This window comes from Somniosus microcephalus, chromosome 21, assembly GCF_052327205.1.
Source record: "Somniosus microcephalus isolate GS21.2 chromosome 21, FLI_Smic_1.0, whole genome shotgun sequence".
In the NCBI taxonomy this organism is placed as follows: domain Eukaryota; kingdom Metazoa; phylum Chordata; class Chondrichthyes; order Squaliformes; family Somniosidae; genus Somniosus; species Somniosus microcephalus.
Genome location: NC_141007.1, coordinates 12,176,289 through 12,195,678, shown reverse-complemented (window position 1 = coordinate 12,195,678; position 19,390 = coordinate 12,176,289). Strand labels below are relative to the sequence as shown.

Below are 19,390 nucleotides of genomic sequence, written 5' to 3'. Positions count from 1 at the left end.
ACAGCACGGGTTAGATACAGAGTAAAGCTCCCTCTACCCTGTCCCATCAAACACTCCCAGGGCAGGTACAGCACGGGTTAGATACAGAGTAAAGCTCCCTCTACACTGTCCCATCAAACACTCCCAGGGCAGGTACAGCACGGGTTAGATACAGAGTAAAGCTCCCTCTACACCGTCCCATCAAACACTCCCAGGGCAGGTACAGCACGGGTTAGATACAGAGTAAAGCTCCCTCTACACTGTCCCATCAAACACTCCCAGGGCAGGTACAGCACGGGTTAGATACAGAGTAAAGCTCCCTCTACACTGTCCCATCAAACACTCCCAGGGCAGGTACAGCACGGGTTAGATACAGAGTAAAGCTCCCTCTACACTGTCCCATCAAACACTCCCAGGGCAGGTACAGCACGGGTTAGATACAGAGTAAAGCTCCCTCTACACTGTCCCATCAAACACTCCCAGGGCAGGTACAGCACGGGTTAGATACAGAGTAAAGCTCCCTCTACACTGTCCCATCAAACACTCCCAGGGCAGGTACAGCACGGGTTAGATACAGAGTAAAGCTCCCTCTACACTGTCCCATCAAACACTCCCAGGGCAGGTACAGCACGGGTTAGATACAGAGTAAAGCTCCTTCTACACTGTCCCATCAAACACTCCCAGGGCAGGTACAGCACGGGTTAGATACAGAGTAAAGCTCCCTCTACACTGTCCCATCAGACACTCCCGGGCCAGGTAGAGCACAGGTTAGATACAGAGTAAAGCTCCCTCTACACTGTCACATCAGACACTCCCAGGGCAGGTACAGCACGGGTTAGATACAGAGTAAAGCTCCCTCTACACTGTGTCCCATCAAACACTCCCGGGGCAGGTACAGCACGGGTTAGATACAGAGTAAAGCTCCCTCTACACTGTCCCATCAAACACTCCCAGGGCAGGTACAGCACGGGTTAGATACAGAGTAAAGCTCCCTCTACACTGTCCCATCAGACACGCCCAGGGCAGGTACAGCACAGGTTAGATACAGAGTAAAGCTGCTGTGAGTCAGATTGCCAAGTTAGTGATATATTTGAGATGATTTTGTCGCCGGTCCAGGGGCTGAGACTGTCCAACTTATTTCACATTGAACACTTAGAGCCAGCAGAGAAGACTCATTCCATCAGTCTAGGCAAGATTACAACCCAGCTCCCTGAACTGTGACATAAGAACATAAGAAATAGGAGCAGAAGCAGGCCATATGGCCCCTCGAGCCCACTCCAGCATTCAGTAAGATCTTCTACATCAACTCCACTTTCCCGCGCTATCCCCATATCCCTTGAATCCCTCAGTATCCAAAAATCTATCGATCTCTGTCTTGAATATACTCAATGACTGAGCCTCCACAGCCCTCTGTTGTAAAGAATTCCAAAGATTCACCACCCTCTGAGTGAAGAAATTTCTCCTCATCTCAGTCCTAAATGGCCGGCCCCTTATTCTGAGACTGTGACCCTGGTTCTCGACTCCCCAGCCAGGGGAAACATCCTCCCTACATCTACCCTGTCAAGCCCTGTAAGAATTTTGTATGTTTCAATGAGATCACCTCTCATTCTTCTAAACTCTAGAGAATATAGAGTCTAATCAATCTCTCCTCATAGGACAATCCCCCCATCCCAGGAACCAGTCTGGTGAACCTTCGTTGCACTCCCTCTATGGCAAGTATATCCTTCCTTAGGTAAGGAGACCAAAACTGCAGGTGTGGTCTCACCAGGGCCCTATATAATTGTAGTAAGATGTCTTTACTCTTGTACTCAAATCCTCTTGCAAGAAAGGCCAACATTCCATTTGCTTTCCCAATTGCTTGCTGTACCTGCATGTTAACTTTCAGTGATTCGTGTACAAGGACACCCAGGTCCCTCTGAACACCAACATTTCCCAATCTCTCACCATTTAAAAAATACTCCGCTTTTCTATTTTTCCTACAAAAGTGGATAACTTCACATTTCTCCACATTATATTCCATTTGCCATGTTCTTGCCCACTCACTTAGCCTGTCGATATCCCCTTGAAGCCTCCTTGCATCCTCCTCACAACTTACATTCCCACCCAGCTTTGTATCATCAGCAAACTTGGATATATTACATTCTGTCCCCTCATCCAAATCATTGATGTAGATTGTGAATAGCTGGGGCTCGAGCACTGATCCTTGCGGTACCCCACTAGTTACAGTCTGCCAACCCGAAAATGACCCGTTTATTCCTACTCTCTGTTTTCTGTCCATTAACCAATCCTCAATCCATGCTAGTAAATTACCCCCAATCCCACGAGCCCTAATTTTGTTTAATAACCTCGTGTGGCACTTTATCGAATGCCTTCTGAAAAACCAAATACACCACATCCACTGGTTCCCCCTTATCTATTCTGCTAGTTACAACCTCAAAAAACTAACCGATTCATCAAACACGGATTTCCCTTTCCTAAATCCGTGTTGACTCTGCCCAATCCTATTATTATTTTCTCATTCTTCTAAATTCCAGAGAATATAGGCCCATTCTATTCTATCTCTCATAGAACAGCCCTCTCATCCCAGGAATCAATCTAGTGAACCTTTGTTGCACCACTTCGAAGGCAAGTATATCCTTGGGTAAGGAGACCAAAGCTGTATGCAGTACTCCAGGTGTGGTCTCACCAAAGGCGGATATAATTGTAGCCAGACTTCATTACTCTTATTGCACGGTGGCATAGTGGTTAGCACTGTTGCCTCACAGCGCCAGGGACCCGGGTTCAAATCCGGCCTCGGGTGACTGTGTGGAGTTTGCACATTCTCCCCGTGTTTGCGTGGGTTTCCTCCGGGTGCTCCGGTTTCCTCCCACAGTCCAAAGATGTGCGGGTTAGGTTGATTGGCTGATAAATTGACCCTTAGTGTTAGGGGGATTAAATATGTGGGGTTACGGGGATAGAGTGGGATATGTGTTGGTGTAGGGGTTACAGGGATCGGGTGGGATATGTGTCGGTGCAGGCTCGATGGGCCGAAATGGCTTCTATCTGCACTGTGGGGTTTCTGTGATTTCTGTGATTACTCACTGACCCACTGCCCCTCCCAGTCCCCGTTGATACACCTCTTGTGTGATGTTATTAATTCATCACCTCAAATTGTTTCCATCAGCCATGACCCATCTGCAAGCACCAGTTCTTCACCCTAGTGTTCTACCACTCAAAAACACTCTCTGCAGACATAAGCCAAGCTTGGAAAGAGAATCTAGAATTGCACTTCTGGGGTTTTTTTTAAACAGGTGAAGTGAACTTTGGCACTCTTCACTGGAACCCTTGCCACAGCCCATCACTGATGCAACAAAATGGCTTTATGACGTGTGAGTAAAATAATCCTGGATCGTGTCCTCCTTATTCCTGAAACACAAAGAGATCATGATGATTCGGTACAAAGACAGTGGTTAGGCCACATCTGGAATGCTGTGTGCAATTTTGGACGCCTCTCTGCAGGAGTGGTATAATAGCCCTGGAGAAAGTGCAGCACACATTTACTGGGAACACACCAGGGATAAGCGGTCTGTTTTATGAGGCGAGGCTCTGAGATTGAGGGAGGATTTGATAGAACTTTTCAAAACGGTAAAAGGAATAGACAAGGTAATCATACCTTTCTTGATTTCTATTGGTCAGTTAATCGGAGACAAGAGGTCGTGATCTTGATAAGCTTTACAAAGATGCATAAAGGGGGAGAGTAGAAGCAAATATTTTCAAGTAAAGGGTTATCGGACAGTAGGATGCTTTGTCCCGGGTGGGGATTGATGCTAAATCAGGTACAGCTGTGTGTGACGTCAGTCCCGACAGAGGCCTGAACTCAGTGAGGCAATAAAGAAAGACTTGCATTTCTATAGCGCCTTTCAAAACCTCAGGACATCCCAAAGCGCTTTACAGCCAACGAAGTACTTTCGAAGGGCCAAATGGTCACCTCCTCAGCTCAGACTATAGTGAGCACACTGAGCATGTTGTAGATATGACCCATCTGTTGCATCATACAGGAAACTTTGAGTTATCCGGAGGCGAACCGTCCGGCAAGCTCGAGCCACCGGCAAAAATCAGGAGCCGTTTTTTATTCTTTTCGTTTCTTTTTTTTTGCTTTGTTTGAACAGTCAAACTCTGTAAGGTCTGTAGCTAAGCAACAGCTTCAGCTAGAGATGCTACAGAGACGCTTGCCGACTGTTTAGAGGCTGTAACAGGGTTTGTTGATTCATACGGAGATGAAAATCTCCATATGTTTCAGCATTAACTCTGGAGTGTCCGGCAGTTTTGAGGGAACAGCAGCAGCTCGGTCCCGTCGGTGCCGGATAGCGCACAGTTTCCTGTATACAGCAGCGTAGCAATGGGGTACATTGTCCGGTGCATTACTCCAGTATATTTGACATGTGGCTTTCTCCGCAGGACATGTTTGACCCCCACGGATGGTCGGAGGACTCGTACTACGAGGCTTTAGGTAATGTTTTATTGGAACCCGTGGCGAGCACGGTCTCGTCTGCATGCGCCTGTCTTGATCGCTCTCGCTCTGTTTGCGGCGCCATACTCTGGCCCATTCTGACTCCCCCATCTCCTTCTCCTCTTACAGCCAAGGCTCAGAAAATAGAAATGGACAAGATAGAGAAAGCCAAGAAGGAACGGACTAAGGTGAGTGAAGCCCAGCCAGGACAGCACCATTGAAGCTGCTGGGACAGGAAACGGCGAGGCCAGCTCAGTAACATAGTAACGCTCCATTCCCTCTGCCACAACAATGTGCCTTAATCCCAACCCCAGTACTCCCAGTCCCCCATGTCCTTGTGGGTTATAACACTATCCAGTGTAGTACTAAGGTCCCATCCGCACTGGCAACCCTCCACTCCATCACCTATCGGGCTATTAGACCATGGGGGGGGAGCATTACAGTAGTGTCCAATCCTACCCTCCTCTGACACCCACACACGCACCTCCCAGCTGGGATCACTAGATAGTCATCAGCAACTGGAAGACTGGCTGATTTCCAACCCCCGCCCAACCCCCAAACTAACATTACAAGTTCCAGCCATTGGGTTGATAATGTAAAACTCTATCAGAGATGGTATGGTGTTCTCTAGATGGCGGCGGAAGGTTAACCTTTTTAAATGTGGATCTTTTGGAGTCCCTTGCTTCAGTGTATTCTGGACAGTGAGTCTCCCTCCCTCCCAATGACCCACAGAGTGTTTTCACTCGCCCCGCTATCTGCCTCTGGTTGTTGCGGCTGCTCCTCCTCGTTTTCAGAAGACGACAGAATAACACAACACTAGACCTTGTCTTGCGCTTTAACTGCTGAACAAAATTATTAAACGTCAGAGGAACAAGCAAATAGTAGCTGTAACACACCATATATTTTTACAGTGGTTATTGATAGCTCCTTAAGGTCGAACAGATTAGTTCCCAACAGCTGTGCTGGACTATGATTTAACTCGTATTCTTGCAGAATGGTTCCATAATTAATGAGACTAGAAAGAAAAGGGAGTTTGTCTTGAAGCTTCAAAGAGAGTTCCCTAATTTGAAAGAAGATAGTTTCTGGGCCTTTTCAAATCTCTTTACACTAAATGACTTCAGCTCTTGTATCTTAGATCACTGTCATGGGTGAGTTGTAACTCTCCCTACCTCCACAGTGTCTGTCCTTGGCTCGAGATCTAGATATGCTTTTGGTGGCACAGCCAAGTAACAGCAAAATGTGTTTGATAATTGCTTTTAAGTCCTGGACTATCTTACACTTCAGCCTATAAAAGGGATCGAGCAACACGTCGGATCTTGTTTAAAGCTTAAAATAATGAACAAATTTATTAAACAAGAACCAAGTAAATACTGTAACTGATAAACTAGTTATATATTTAGAGTAGAATTTTTTAAAATCTAACTCCTTATGTAGTTAAAATGATGAAAGATCACAATTCTATGATCTTAACTAAACTTTTGTGGATAACTTTTAAATACACACAGTATCTCTGTTCTCTTCCAGAAATATCGATCAACTTGTCTCCTCTTGGATTCTCAAACTAAAGAATAAAAAAAGACTCCCATTTATATAACACCTTTCACAACCTCAGGACATCCAAAAGCGCTTCACAGCCAATGAAGTTCTTTTGTAGTGTAGTCATTTGTAATGTCGGAAACACGGCAGCCAATTTCTGCACAGCAAGCTCCCACAAACAGCAATGAGACATGATCAGATAATGTGTTTTAGTGATGTTGGTTGAGGGATAAATATTGTCCAGGAGACCGGGAAGAATTCCCCAACTCCACTTCGGATAGTGCCATGGGATCTATTACGTCCACCTGAGAGGGCAGACGGGGTGCGGTTTAACGTCTCACCCAAAGGACAGCACCTCCGCACTGCACTGGAGAGTCAGCCTGGATTATGTGCTCAAGTCTCTGCATCAGAGGCGAGAGTAAGCCACACCTGACACTTCTCAACAGCAACTTGCATTTATATAGTGCCTTTTAATATAGTAAAACGTCCCACGGCGCTTATCCCAAAATGTCCCAACTATCTCCTCTCCGGAGATTTTCCAACTACCTATTTGCCAGAATCATTCTTTTTCATATTCCAGAAAAGAATTGCCAGGACTTTAATAATTTTTTTTAAAGTAAGTCACACAAATTCAAAAATGTTTCAATACAAACTGAACCAATTACTGTTTAAATTTGAATTATACCTGTCTCAAGCCTGCTGCCAACAGAACTAACAATATTGTACAGGAAACTCTTTTTTATCCGGGACCGGCGTGGTGCCGGTTGATCAAAAAGTCCGGATTACAGAGAGGTATACTTACCAAGGTACGAGAGCCCCATACACGGCCACAGATCCAGGCGTCCCTGTTGCATAGCAACAGGCGCAGGAACCCTGGTTACACGGCCACAGATCCAGGCGTCCCTGTTGCATAGCAACAGGTGCAGGAACCCTGGTTACACGGCCACAGATCCAGGCGTCCCTGTTGCATAGCAACAGGTGCAGGAACCCTGGTTACACGGCCACAGATCCAGGCGTCCCTGTTGCATAGCAACAGGTGCAGGAACCCTGGTTACACGGCCACAGATCCAGGCGTCCCTGTTGCATAGCAACAGGTGCAGGAACCCTGGTTACACGGCCACAGATCCAGGCGTCCCTGTTGCATGGCAACAGGTGCAGGAACCCCGGTTACACGGCCACAGGTGCAGGAACCCTGGTTACACGGCCACAGATCCAGGCGTCCCTGTTGCATGGCAACAGGTGCAGGAACCCTGGTTACACGGCCACAGGTGCAGGAACCCTGGTTACACGGCCACAGGTGCAGGAACCCTGGTTACACGGCCACAGATCCAGGCGTCCCTGTTGCATGGCAACAGGTGCAGGAACCCCGGTTACACGGCCACTAATATGAAGTAAAACTTACCTGAACCTACTCCTGAAATTTGCCGGTTAACAGAGATTTCCGGTTATTTAGGTGCCGGTAAATTGAGAGTTTCCTGTATCAGGATAGACACAGTAAAAGATTTATCACTCTAGCTGTCTGGTCAAACTCCAAATGCAATTCTGACTGGGTTCAATAAGCTAGCACGATACGCAAATACTTTTGTCTCCCTGATAAATGAAGCAGTCCACATGTAACAAGACCTGGACGACGTTCAGACTTGGGCTGATAAATGGCAGGTAACATTCGCGCCACAGAAGTGCCAGGCAACGACTATCTCCAACAAGCGAGAGTCTAACCACTTCCCCTTGACATTCATCAGGTATTACCATCGCTGAATCCCCCACCATCAACATCCTGGGGGTCACCATTGACCAGAAACTTAACTGGACCAGCCACATAAATACTGTGGCAACAAGAGCAGGTCAGAGGCTGGGTATTCTGCGGCGAGTGTCTCACCTCCTGACTCCCCAAAGCCTTTCCACCATCTACAAGGTAGAAGTAAGGAGTGTGATGGAATACTCTCCACTTGCTTGAAGCTCAACACCATCCAGGACAAAGCAGCCCGCTTGATTGGCACCCCACCCACCACCTTAAACATTCACTCCCTCCACCACCGGCGCACCGTGGCTGCAGTGTGTACCATCTACAAGATGCACTGCAGCAACTCGCCAAGGCTTCTTTGGCAGCACCTCCCAAACCCGCGACCTCTTCCACCTAGAAGGACAAAGGCAGCAGGTGCATGGGAACACCACCACCTCCAAGTTCCCCTCCAAGTCACACACACCATCCTGACTTAGAAGTATATCGCCGATCCTTCATTGTCGCTGGGTCAAAATCCTGGAACTCCCTCCCTAACAGCACTGTGGGAGTACCTTCACCACACAGACTGCAGCGGTTCAAGAAGGCGGCTCACCACCACCTTCTCGAGGGCAACTGCGTGCACCGGGGAGTCTGATGGAGGTGTGCTTAGGGTGATTAGGTGGTTGTTCTTGTTCTGTTTGTTTTACTTCTCATTTTTTTTTAGATTGAATTTGTGACCAGAACAAAAACAGGAACCAACACCAGCTCTGGCACAGCCACTACAACCACAGCAAGCACGACGGCAGCAGGTAACTCGTGAGGCGGGAACACGCAGCGTGCTGGGAACATACCGCACGCGGGATGGGAACACACTGCACGCAGGGCGGGAACACCGCGCACTGGGAACACACCGCACGCGGGGTGGGACCACACAGAGCGCTGGGAACACACCGCATGCGGGGTGGGAACACAGAGAGCTGGGAACACACCACACAGAGCGCTGGGAACACAGCACATGCGGGGCGGGAACACAGCGAGCTGGGAACACACCGCACGCTGGGCGGGAACACAGCGAGCTGGGAACACAGCGCACGCGGGGTGGGAACACAGCACACTGGGAACACACCGCACGCGGGGCGGGAACATCGCGCACTGGGAACACAGCGCGCTGGGACCACACCGCACGCGGGGCGGGAAAACAGCGCGCTGGGAACACACCGCACGCGGGGCGGGAACACACCGCACACTGGGCAGGAAAACAGCGCGCTGGGAACACTGCACGCGGGGCGGGAACGCAGCGCGCTGGGAACACACTGCACGCGGGGCAGGAAAACAGCGCGCTAGGAACACTGCACGCGGGGCGGGAACACAGCGCGCTGGGAACACACCGCATGTGCTCCAAGCAGGGCTGGCAGGTGCAGCCAGCGCTTCTGGCGCTACAGTGGAGTGCAGGCACAGGTACATTTCCTCATTAACCTGCCCCCCTCTCCCACCCCTCTACAGATTCTCAGAAAAGGAAGAGCAAATGGGACTCCGCGGTACCCGTGACGACAATAGCGCAGCCGACAATCATCACCACCACCGCCACGCTACCAGGGGTCGTCACAGTAACCACCAGTGCCACCGGGGCAAAAACCACCGTCATTTCTGCAGTAGGGACCATCGTGAAGAAAGCCAAGCAATGAGCTCGGGTCAGGAGCGCCGTCTCCGGAGGAGCTCTGGGCTGCCGCAGAGCTTGAGCCCGTTTTTGGGGGGGGGGGGGGGGGAAACGAGGCTCACATTCTAGAACTTTCTTTTTCCTACTTGCAACATCTGATCCTCACCCCTGCACAGCTTGGTCACAAATGGCTCGGGAGAGTCCGTCACTGCTCCAGTCGGGGATCCGTGACCCGTAAACTCAGCTTAAAAAAACAAAACATGTCCTTGATGAGTGCTGGTATGGTGGTTGGTGTTTCAACGCTGAAAGGGTCTGAACTGTATATGTAGTGAGAAATATACCCTGTAACCTGGCTAACCGGAGGGGAGCTGGGGAGGGGTGGGGTGGAATGGGCTGGGGGGCGTGGGGGGAAGGGAGGGACGGGGGAGGAGGTGGTGAGGGGGAGAGAGGGAAGGGAGGAGGAGGCGAGGCAATAAGACAGCTTGTGATGACAGGTCTGGGAATCAAGCCCACGTGTCTGGATATTGATGGTGCTTTCTGTCTATCTCACACTGTAGTCTGTCGCACGTATGTTGTGAACCATGTGTGAGTAAACACACGCACACTGGTGTATGGTTATAATGAAGTATTGTAAACTGCTGGCAGCGTGTAAACACAAATAAAAGCTTTTTACTTTCCTGTGTGTTCAGCTGAACCCGGCTTCTTGCACAGACCCCTTAACCTGATCTCTGTCGGAACGTCGAGAAATTTGTTTTGCCAGTTTTCTGCGTTCCCGCTTCAAGTGCCAACTTGGGAGTCCTTCAGTGCCCCACCCAAGTGTGACAGTGTTGACCGGCTATTTGACTGTGGGAGCCATCAGCGCTGAGCCCAATCCTGCTCTCACCTGACGCCCATGCACATATTCTTTCCAGCAGGCGGTAATGGGATGGAGCAGGAAACGTGCCTGATTTTTGTTGTCTCCCTCCTTACCCCAGTGACACAGAGGTGAACTGCACTGCCCTCAATGCTGCCCACAGCTGGGATCAGGTAACTTAGCACAGGCCGGGGATTGAACCTGGGCCCATCTGGTCTGTGCGGTTCAGCACCACACATGGGAATATAGGAATTGCTAGACAAGAAAAGTCCATCTAATTCGCCTTCTACTGTCCTGGCAGTCACATGATACAATGATAATGGAGTTGTTATCTAATCACGGCGACCAATCTCTACCAATTAATCTACAACAGAACCAGACATGAGGTGAGGAAAACCCCCTGTGATCGAGAGCTTTGGGAACCAAAGGTCCAAAGTCACCTCTTCCTCCCAAGTATGCGACACTCATCACATGTCAGCTCTCAAATTGCTCACATATTTTATCCCAAAATATTATTTCCTGAAAGAAATAGAAAAATAGGAGCAGGAGTGGGCCATTCGGCCCTTCGAGCCTGCTCCGCCATTCGATATGATCATGGCTGATCCTCTATCTCAATACCATATTCCCGCTCTCTCCCCATACCCCTTGATGCCTTTTGTGTCTAGAAATCTATCTCCTTCTTAAATATATTTAGTGACTTGGCCTCCACAGCCTTCTGTGGTAGAGAAGTCCACCGGTTCACCACCGTCTGAGTGAAGAAATCTATCTCATTTGCATTTGAATGAATCAATACTAAATGCTTCCACCATCTCCCTAGGGAACCTGATCCATAGATTGACCTCTCGCTCACTGAAATATTGTTTCCGCCGATTAGTTTTGAGTTTACCTACATTATCTGGTCCCTTTAGCATCCTAAAAACAGCAATCGTATCACCTCTCAACCTTCTTGGTTAATGGACAGAAAACAGAGTAGGAATAAATGGGTAATTTTTGGGTTGGCAGGCTGTAACTAGTGGGGTGTCGCAAGGATCAGTGCTTGGGCTTCAGCTATTTACAATCTATATCAATGACTTAGATAAGGGGACTGAGTAATATAGCCAAGTTTGCTGATGACACAAAGCTAGTTGGGAAAGTAGGCAGTGAGGAGGATATAGTCAGGTTAAGTGAGTGGGCAAGAAGGTGGCAGATGGAATATAATGTGGGGAAGTGTGAAATTATCCACTTTGGTAGATAGAATGGAAAAGCAGAATATTTTTTAAAAGGTGAGAGACTAATAAATGTTGGTATTCAGAGGGATTTGGGTGTCCTTGTACACAAATCACAAAGTTAACTTGCAGGTACAGCAAGCAATTAGGAAGTATAAGAGTGAGGGAGTCTTGCTGCAATTATATAGGGCTTTGGTGAGACCACACCTGGAGCACTGTAGTTTTGGTCTCCTTACCTAAGGAAGGATATACTTGCCTTAGAGGCGGTGCAACGAAGGTTCACTAGATTGATCCCTGGGATGAGAGGGTTATCCTATGAGGAGAGATTGACTAGAATGGGCCGATACTCTCTCTGGAGTGTAAAAGAATGAGAGGCGATCTCATTGACAGGGTAGATGCTGGGAGGATGTTTCCCCAGGCGGAGAGTCTAGAATCAAGGGTCATAGTCTCAGGATAAGGGGTTGGCCATTTAGGACTGAGATGAGAAATTTCTTCACTCAGAGGGTGGTGACTCTTTGGAATTCTCTACCCCAGAGGGCTGTGGCGGCTCACTCACTGAGTATATTCAAGGCCGAGATCAACAGATTTTTGGGCACTAAGGGAATCAAGGGATATGAGGATAGGGCGGGGAAGTGGAGTTGATGTAGGAGTTCAGTTATGATCTTGTTGAATGGCGGAGCGGGCTCGAGGGGCCGTGTGGCGGAGCGGGCTCAAGGGGCCCTGTGGCGGAGCGCGCCCGAGGGGCCGTGTGGCGGAGCGCGCCCGAGGGGCCGTGTGGCGGAGCGGGCCCGAGGGGCCATGTGGCGGAGAGGGCCCGAGGGGCCGTGTGGCCTGCTCCTATTTCTTATGTTCACTTTTCCTGTAATAACATACCTAATTTACATAATCGCTCCTCATAATCCAAGCCCTCCATCCCCTCAATCATTCTGTTTGCTTTCTTGGTAATGGATTTCCCCACTGAGCCATGAATGTTTGAAGTACATCTCCATAGTAACTGACATCTGGATTAGGCCCCTGTTTAAATTTTACTGACTCTGTGCAAAAAAGTGCCTGCTCGCCGATGTCTTGTCAGTAAGGAGATGGCCACTCCATCCAGCCCCAGGAGCTCTTCAATGAACCCCGACACTCACCAGACCAGCAACAAATGGATGGGAGATACAGTCCTCCTGTGATGGGAGCCAGAAGCAGTTGGCAGTGGCTGGTGCCACTTTCTATGGAGGCCAAAGACTGCCCACACAGCCTGTTTTGAGAGGCCCAGTCCTGTGTTTGGGGTGGAAGGGTTAAAAAAAAAACTGCCTTTGATGTATTCTTGAGGCAATATTAAAGTTCTTCATCATCTCTGAATTTGCTGCCTTTGATTTGGTCTCTTATGTGCTGGTGGAGGTAGTGCACACGAGAGGTTAAATAACCAGAATGCAGTGCACTGGGGTTAACCAGGCTTCAACGTGCTCGAGGTTTGTGATCACATTTTCTCATGTGGACACTGAGGAAAGAAAGATCATGCATTTATATAGCGCCTTTCGGGACATCCCAAAGTTAAGTACTTTTGAAGTGTCGTCACTGTTGTAGCGAAACAGGGCAGCCAATTTGCGCACAGCAAGATCCCACAATGTTTTAGTGATGTTGGTTGATAAATATTGGCCAGGACACTGGGGAGAACTCCCCTGCTCTTCACATAGCGTCACAGGATCTTTTACATTCACCTCAGGGAGCAGACAGGGCCTCAGTTTATCATCTCATCGAAAGACGGCACACTCTGACAGTAGCTCTCCCTCAGTACTGCACTGGAGTGTCAGCCTGGGTTATGTGTTCAAGTCGCTGGAGTGGGTTTTGAAGCCATAACCTTCATGACTCAGAGGTGAGAGTGTTCCCAACTGAGCCACGGCTGACCCCTCAATGAGTTCCGGATTGGGTACGGCTGTGAGACTCCCTGGGCCAACACTCACTGTCTAGGTTTATACACACACAATTGCCAGTTGCTGCTGTGAAGCACCTTGGGATGTTTTCCTATGTTAAAGGCGCTATATAAATGCAACTGTTGTTGGGCGATGTCCTGAAGGGTTTTTGGCAACTGAAACTACAAGAGACTCTTGGGGGGTGGAAATACAACCCACGTAGTGTAGCAGTGAATCTTTTGTACTCCGTCTCTTCTGTGTTACCATACACGGGGGGCCGCACTGACCAATAGGAGTCACTGCTTACGCATAGGACAGTAAGTCACAGTGTAGATCCACTCAATGAAGAAATGGTCAATTGCGATCACTTCCTCCCCCACGCAGGAGGCAGGGTAAGTCAAAGGCACTCTCTCATACACTGAGTGTATACAAGGCCAATAGCTCTAGTTTCTCCACACACAGGGCGGGCTATTGAGAGTCACTTTGCCATAAATTAGATATTGAAGAGGTCGGTGGCAATCACTTGCCTCAGACACAAGCCATGGAACAAAGCAACACGTAGTCCAGGTCAATGGCTCTGTCCCACCACTAGGTCCAATCCCTTTGTCTCTTTTCCCTTGTTGCTGTTGAGTTAGAGAAAAGAGGAGCTAGCTAAGGCTATCCCAGCATTCATAGTGGCGGTGAAAGTTGTCTCGTTTAAAACCATTGGCCCCATATTTTTAATAGAGGGCTTTTGCTATCACAATGAATGCTGGGTAAGCTCTGCCCCATAGCAATCTCTTGCTTTCTTTCTCTCTTCAGCCGCAGAAGTGTTGGAAATCGCCAGCATGCAGGAGAGATTGTGATCCTCGGGCAACAAGGTTAGTGGGCCTTGCTGTAAATGGGGAACATTCCAGCCACCAAGGGCAAGAACTAGTACAACTGCTTATAATGGGGGCGCATAAGAGCACTAATAGTCATCACCAACCGACCCAGGGCTGTTGGAGTTGTGCATTAGGCTGGAGTTGCCACTTGCCATTTGATGGTCCCAATATAAATTATTCTAGGATTTTGATAGTACCTGTGAGAGATCTGTCCTTGTTGAGGCTCCCTTTGCTACATTAACTTGCATTTATATAGCGCTTTTAATGTAGTAAAACATCCCGAGGCACTTCACAGGAGTGTAATCAAACTAAACTTGAGACCGAGCTACATAAGGCGATATTAGGACAGGTGACCAAAAGCTTGGTCATAGAGGTAGGTTTTAAGGAGCGTCTTAAAGGAGGAGAGTGAGGGAGAGAGGCGGAGAGGTTTAGGGAGGGAATTCCAGAGCTTAGGGCCTAGGCAGCTGAAGGCACGGCCACCAATGGTGGAGCAATGAAAATCAGGGATGCGCAAGAGGCCGAAATTGGAGGAGTGCAGAGATCTCGGGTTGTAGGGCTGGAGGAGCTTACAGTGATAGGGAGGGGCGAGGCTAAAGGTTAAAGAACACAAGGATGGGAACTTTAATATCAAGGCATTGCCAGACCAGGAGCCAATGTAGGTCAGTGAGCTCAGGGTTGAATGGGACTTGGTGCGAGTTAGGATATGGGCAGCAGAGTCAGGTTTACAGAGGGTGCAAGGTGGAAAGCCAACCTGGATAGCATTGGAATAGTTGAGTCTAGAGGTAACAATATTACACACTGCTGTTGTGTTAGTACATGCAGAAAAACCTGACACCACCACTCTTAACTCTGTCGATCTGATACCAGAGGCAGCGATAAAGAGACATGAGCACAGTGGGAAAGATGGGTAAAGAGAGAGAGAAAGACAAACAAGAAACAGAGCAAGCTGGTAAGAGAGAGAAATTGAGAAAGGGGCAAGCAAAGACATGATGGGGTAGAAGAGAGAGGAAGAAAGTGACGAAGGATCAAACACGGAGAGGCAGCGAATGTGAGAAGATAAGAAAACAGACATCATTGAAGCCAACAGTCATGTTCGAGACAATGCTCTTGGGTGAGGGTGGCTGGTCAACTTTAGTTCCTTGTTTACTTTATCTTCAGAAACTATCTGAATGATTTTATAATGTCTGAACATTCTTTACTGTACGTGTCAGCCTTGGCTCAGCGGTAGCACCCTCGCCTGAGCCAGATTGTGGATTCAAGCCCCACTCCAGAGACTTGAGCACAAGATCCTGGCTGACACTTCAGTGCAGTACTGAAGGAGTGCTGCACTGTCAGAGGTGCTGTCTTTCGATACACTGAGGCCGCATGTGCTCTCTCGGGTGGACTATTCGAAGAAGAACTGAGGAGTTCTGGTGTTCTGGCCAATATTTATCCCCCAAACAAATTATCTGGTCATTTATTTAATTGCTGTTTGTGGGACCTTGCTGTGCACAAATTGGCTTCTGAGTTTCCTACATTATAATAGTGACTACCCTTCAAAACTACTTCATTGGCTGTAAAGTGCTTTGGGATGTCCTGAGGTCATGAACGGCGCTATAAAAGTGCAGGTTCTTCTCTGCGCGCAGCCTCATTCAAAGTATAAAATCTCTGTGTCAATATTCTAATAAATATTCTTCAAAATCCTGACAAATGTTTCAAATAAACACTTCACTTCTGGCCATGGACATGCCCGCCTCCAACCAGTCGCTGGTACTGATGTGTGTAATGATGGGGATCTGAGGGGGCAGTTGAAGAATGCAGGGCTCGTGGACACTTGAATTCCCGAAACAACACCACAAAGGCTTTGAAGTCTTTTCATAAAGACTGACAGAGAATCCATTGTCATGGGAACAGATGATTCAACTCAGTGAGTAATAACAGGCATGGCCAGCACACAATGGCTTTGTGAGGGCTGATGTGCCAAACTGTGGCTCTGCTGTCACAGGTCTGATACTCCCCAAACAGGGCTAAATAGGTGGATAGAGTCCATGATAGGGTGGAGTGTACCAGGGCTGTGGAAGGAGATTGAATGGGTGGGTAGAGTCAATTAAATGGTTGATCCTACATGGGCAGTGGAAGGAGTGACATTGATGGGCTGAATGGCCTTTTCTCATTTAGGTCCTCTCTTGTGTTTCTAATTACAATGACTTGAGCACGGAAAGAGTGAACTTCTAAACGGACTGAATTTCAAACAGAGAAGACTTTAAAAAGTGAGTTTGGTGCGAGTGGGAATTAAGTGCAGAGGGGGAAGGAGGTGCTAAGAAATCTAAACCGAGGGACAACAGCAAAAGAGAAAGTGGGAGAGAGCAGAGTATTCTAAGTAAAGAGAACTTTAAGTAAATAGACAGTTAATTTCAGTAAAATGGTTGGACAGTGAGACCCATTGCCTGCAATTCCTGTATCATGAGGGAACTCCAGGATGCTTCATGTGTCCTGGATAGCTGTGTGCAGGAAGTGCCACCGGCTGATCGAGCTCAAGGTCTACAAGAGGCTGAAAATTTCTTGGGTCGCAGGTTCCAGGAGCTGGTCACCCCATAGCTACAGAGAGTCCAGGAGGACAGTAAGTGAGTGGCCATCCGGCAGGGTAGGAAGAAGAGGCAATCAGTGCAGGAATCCTCCGGGAGTGTGGCATTCCCAAACCGGTTTTCATTGCTGAATTCCGGTGAGGGTGACGACACCTTGGGGGAGTGCAGTCCAGAGCAAATCCATGGCACCATGAGGCAAAGGACTGCACAGGGGGGCACAGTAAAGTGTGGAAATGCAGTTAGCATAGGAAATTCGATAGCCAGGTGTTTCTGCAACCACCGATGTGAGTCCCGAGTGGTGTTTTGCCTCCCTGGTGCCAGGGTAAAGGACATCACTGAGAGGATGCAGAACATTCTGCGGGGGAAAGGGGATCATCCAGAAGTCATGGTCCATGTTGGAATCAATGACATAGGAAGGAAAAGGGATGAGGTCCTACAGAGAGAGTTTCAGGAGCTAGGGAGGAGGATAAAGAGCAGGACCTCAAAGGTGATAACTCCTAGTGCCACATGCTAGTGAGTATAGGAACAGCAAGATAAACCAGGTTAATACATGGCTGGAGAAATGATGCAGGAGGGAGGGCTTCAGATTCCAAGGGCATTGGGACCAGTTCTGGGGCAGGAGGGACCTGTACAAGATGGACGGGTTGCACCTGAACAGGGCTGGGACTAATGTCCTCGCAGGAAGGTTAACCAGTGCTGTGGAGGAGAGTTTAAACTAATTTGGCAGGGGAGGGTTGGCGTGCATGTGCGTAAATGCATGGAGTGTGACAAATAATGTTGGTGAGCTGCAAGCACAAATTGCCACATGGGATTATGATATAATAGTGGCAATAACGGAGAGCTGGCTAAAACAAGGGCAGGAATGGAAACTCACCATTCCTTGCTAAAATGTATTCTGGAGGAATATGGAAGGAAATCAAGGAGGGAGGTGTGGCAGTATTGATCAAAGAAACATCTATTTGGCTAGAGTTAAGGAACAGAATATGATTTGTTACACTGCTGTGTATATACTATAGACCCCCAAATAGAGGGAAGGAAATGGAAGAGCAAATCTGCAGGCAAATTACAGAAACATGCAAGAACTACATAGTAGTGATAATGAGGACTTCAATTAACCTAATATAGATTGGGATAAAACCGTGTAAAGGGCAAAGAGGGGGAGGAATTCCTGTAATATGCAAAGGAGGGCTTTCTTCATCAGTATGTTTCCAGCCCAGTGAGGAAGGAAGCAGAGCTGGATCTAGTTCTGGGCAATGAAGTGAAGCAATTGGATCATGTTTCAGTGTGGGGAGCATTTGGGAAACAGTGATCACAATATCATTAGGTTTAGAGTAGTTATGGAAAAGGACACGGAACAATCAATGGTGAAGGTACTCAACTGGAGAAGGATTCATTTCAGTGAGTTAGAAAGGGATCTGGCCCAGGTGGTTTGGAAACAGATATTGGCAGGAAAAATGGTAAACGAGCAATGGGAGGCCTTCAGAGAGGAGATAGTTTGGGTACAGACTGGACATATTCATATCAGAGGAAAAGGAAGGGCATCCAAAGCTAGAGCTCCCTGGGTAATTAAAGATATAGGGGGCAAAATTCGGTTGCTTTGCGCCTCCCGTTAGCGCCCCAAGGATGCGCTAATAGGGCGCAAAGCAAGTAGTGCCCGGGCGCGGCGCCGCTAATGCCTCCCGCGAAATTCAGTGTGAGGTCATTGCCGTGCGCAGCGCCCCGGCCGCAGACTTGGATTGCGCCCCCTGACGTACCGCCAGACACTATGTCCGACAGGGTCAGGGGGTCATTCTTACGGCCGGGGTGGTGATATTTAAAGGGGAGGTGCCGGGTGGCCATTTTTTTTTGCTGGCCGCCTGCCAGCATCTGCCCCCTCTGCCCTCCTCCCACGGGATGCCGGCCGCAATCGGGTAGCCCGGCACTCCTCTTGAGGGCTGGGCTCTTTTGCCTGCACCCCGCTCCCTGGTGGCCCAACAGGGCCTTGGTTCACGCTGCGCAAGGCCCCGCCCCTTTAATAAGGGGAGTGAGACCTGCAGTACCGCGGGCACGACGTGCCGGCGTGCGTGACGCTGCAGCACGTAGCGCCACGATATTGAACTGGAGCGCCCCAAGAGGGAGGGGTGCGTGTCCAGTAGAGCCTCACCTCCTGCTTGCGGCGCTACCATTCCATTTCAGGAGCGGGGGCGCCAACTTCCCTGGCGAAGTTAATGCCCCAAAGGGGGCGCGAGCCAATTGTTCCCCCATTGAGATTAAAATGAGACAAAAAAGGAGGCTTATGATAAATGTCAGATTCATTATACAGTGGAGAACCAAGCTGAATACAGAAAGTGTAGAGGAGAACTGGAAAAGGAAATAAGGGGCAAAGAGAGAGTATGAGAATAGATTAGCAGGTAACATCAAAGGGAACCCAAAAGTCTTTTATAAATATATAAATAGTAAAATGCTAGTCAAAGGAAGGGTGGGGCCGATTATGGACCAAAAAGGAGATCTTCCCGTGGAGCCAGAGGGCATGGCTGAGGTATTAAATGAGGACCTTGTATTTGTCTTCACAAAACAAGAGGATGCTGCCAATGTCTCAGTAAAGGAGGAGGTAGTAGACCAATTAGGTAGGATAAAAACATATAAA

The 19,390-nt window shown here is 48.6% G+C and overlaps 1 protein-coding gene across 3 annotated transcripts in view; it reads left to right on the top strand.

Moving 5' to 3' along the window:
• Positions 1-10,066, top strand: part of sap30bp (SAP30 binding protein) — an 87,154-nt gene extending 77,088 nt beyond the window's left edge. For 2 of the 3 annotated variants that reach the window (XM_085963260.1, XM_085963259.1), the window contains exons 8-12: positions 1,635-1,691; positions 4,417-4,468; positions 4,598-4,656; positions 8,452-8,536; positions 9,231-10,066. In XM_085963260.1, the coding sequence (XP_085819386.1) occupies positions 1,635-1,691; positions 4,417-4,468; positions 4,598-4,656; positions 8,452-8,536; positions 9,231-9,412 (435 nt within the window). In that variant the 3' untranslated portion in view covers positions 9,413-10,066. The remainder of the gene's footprint in view (positions 1-1,634; positions 1,692-4,416; positions 4,469-4,597; positions 4,657-8,451; positions 8,537-9,230) is intronic. The other variant, XM_085963261.1, reaches the window with a different exon arrangement.
• Positions 10,067-19,390: the final 9,324 nt, after the last annotated feature.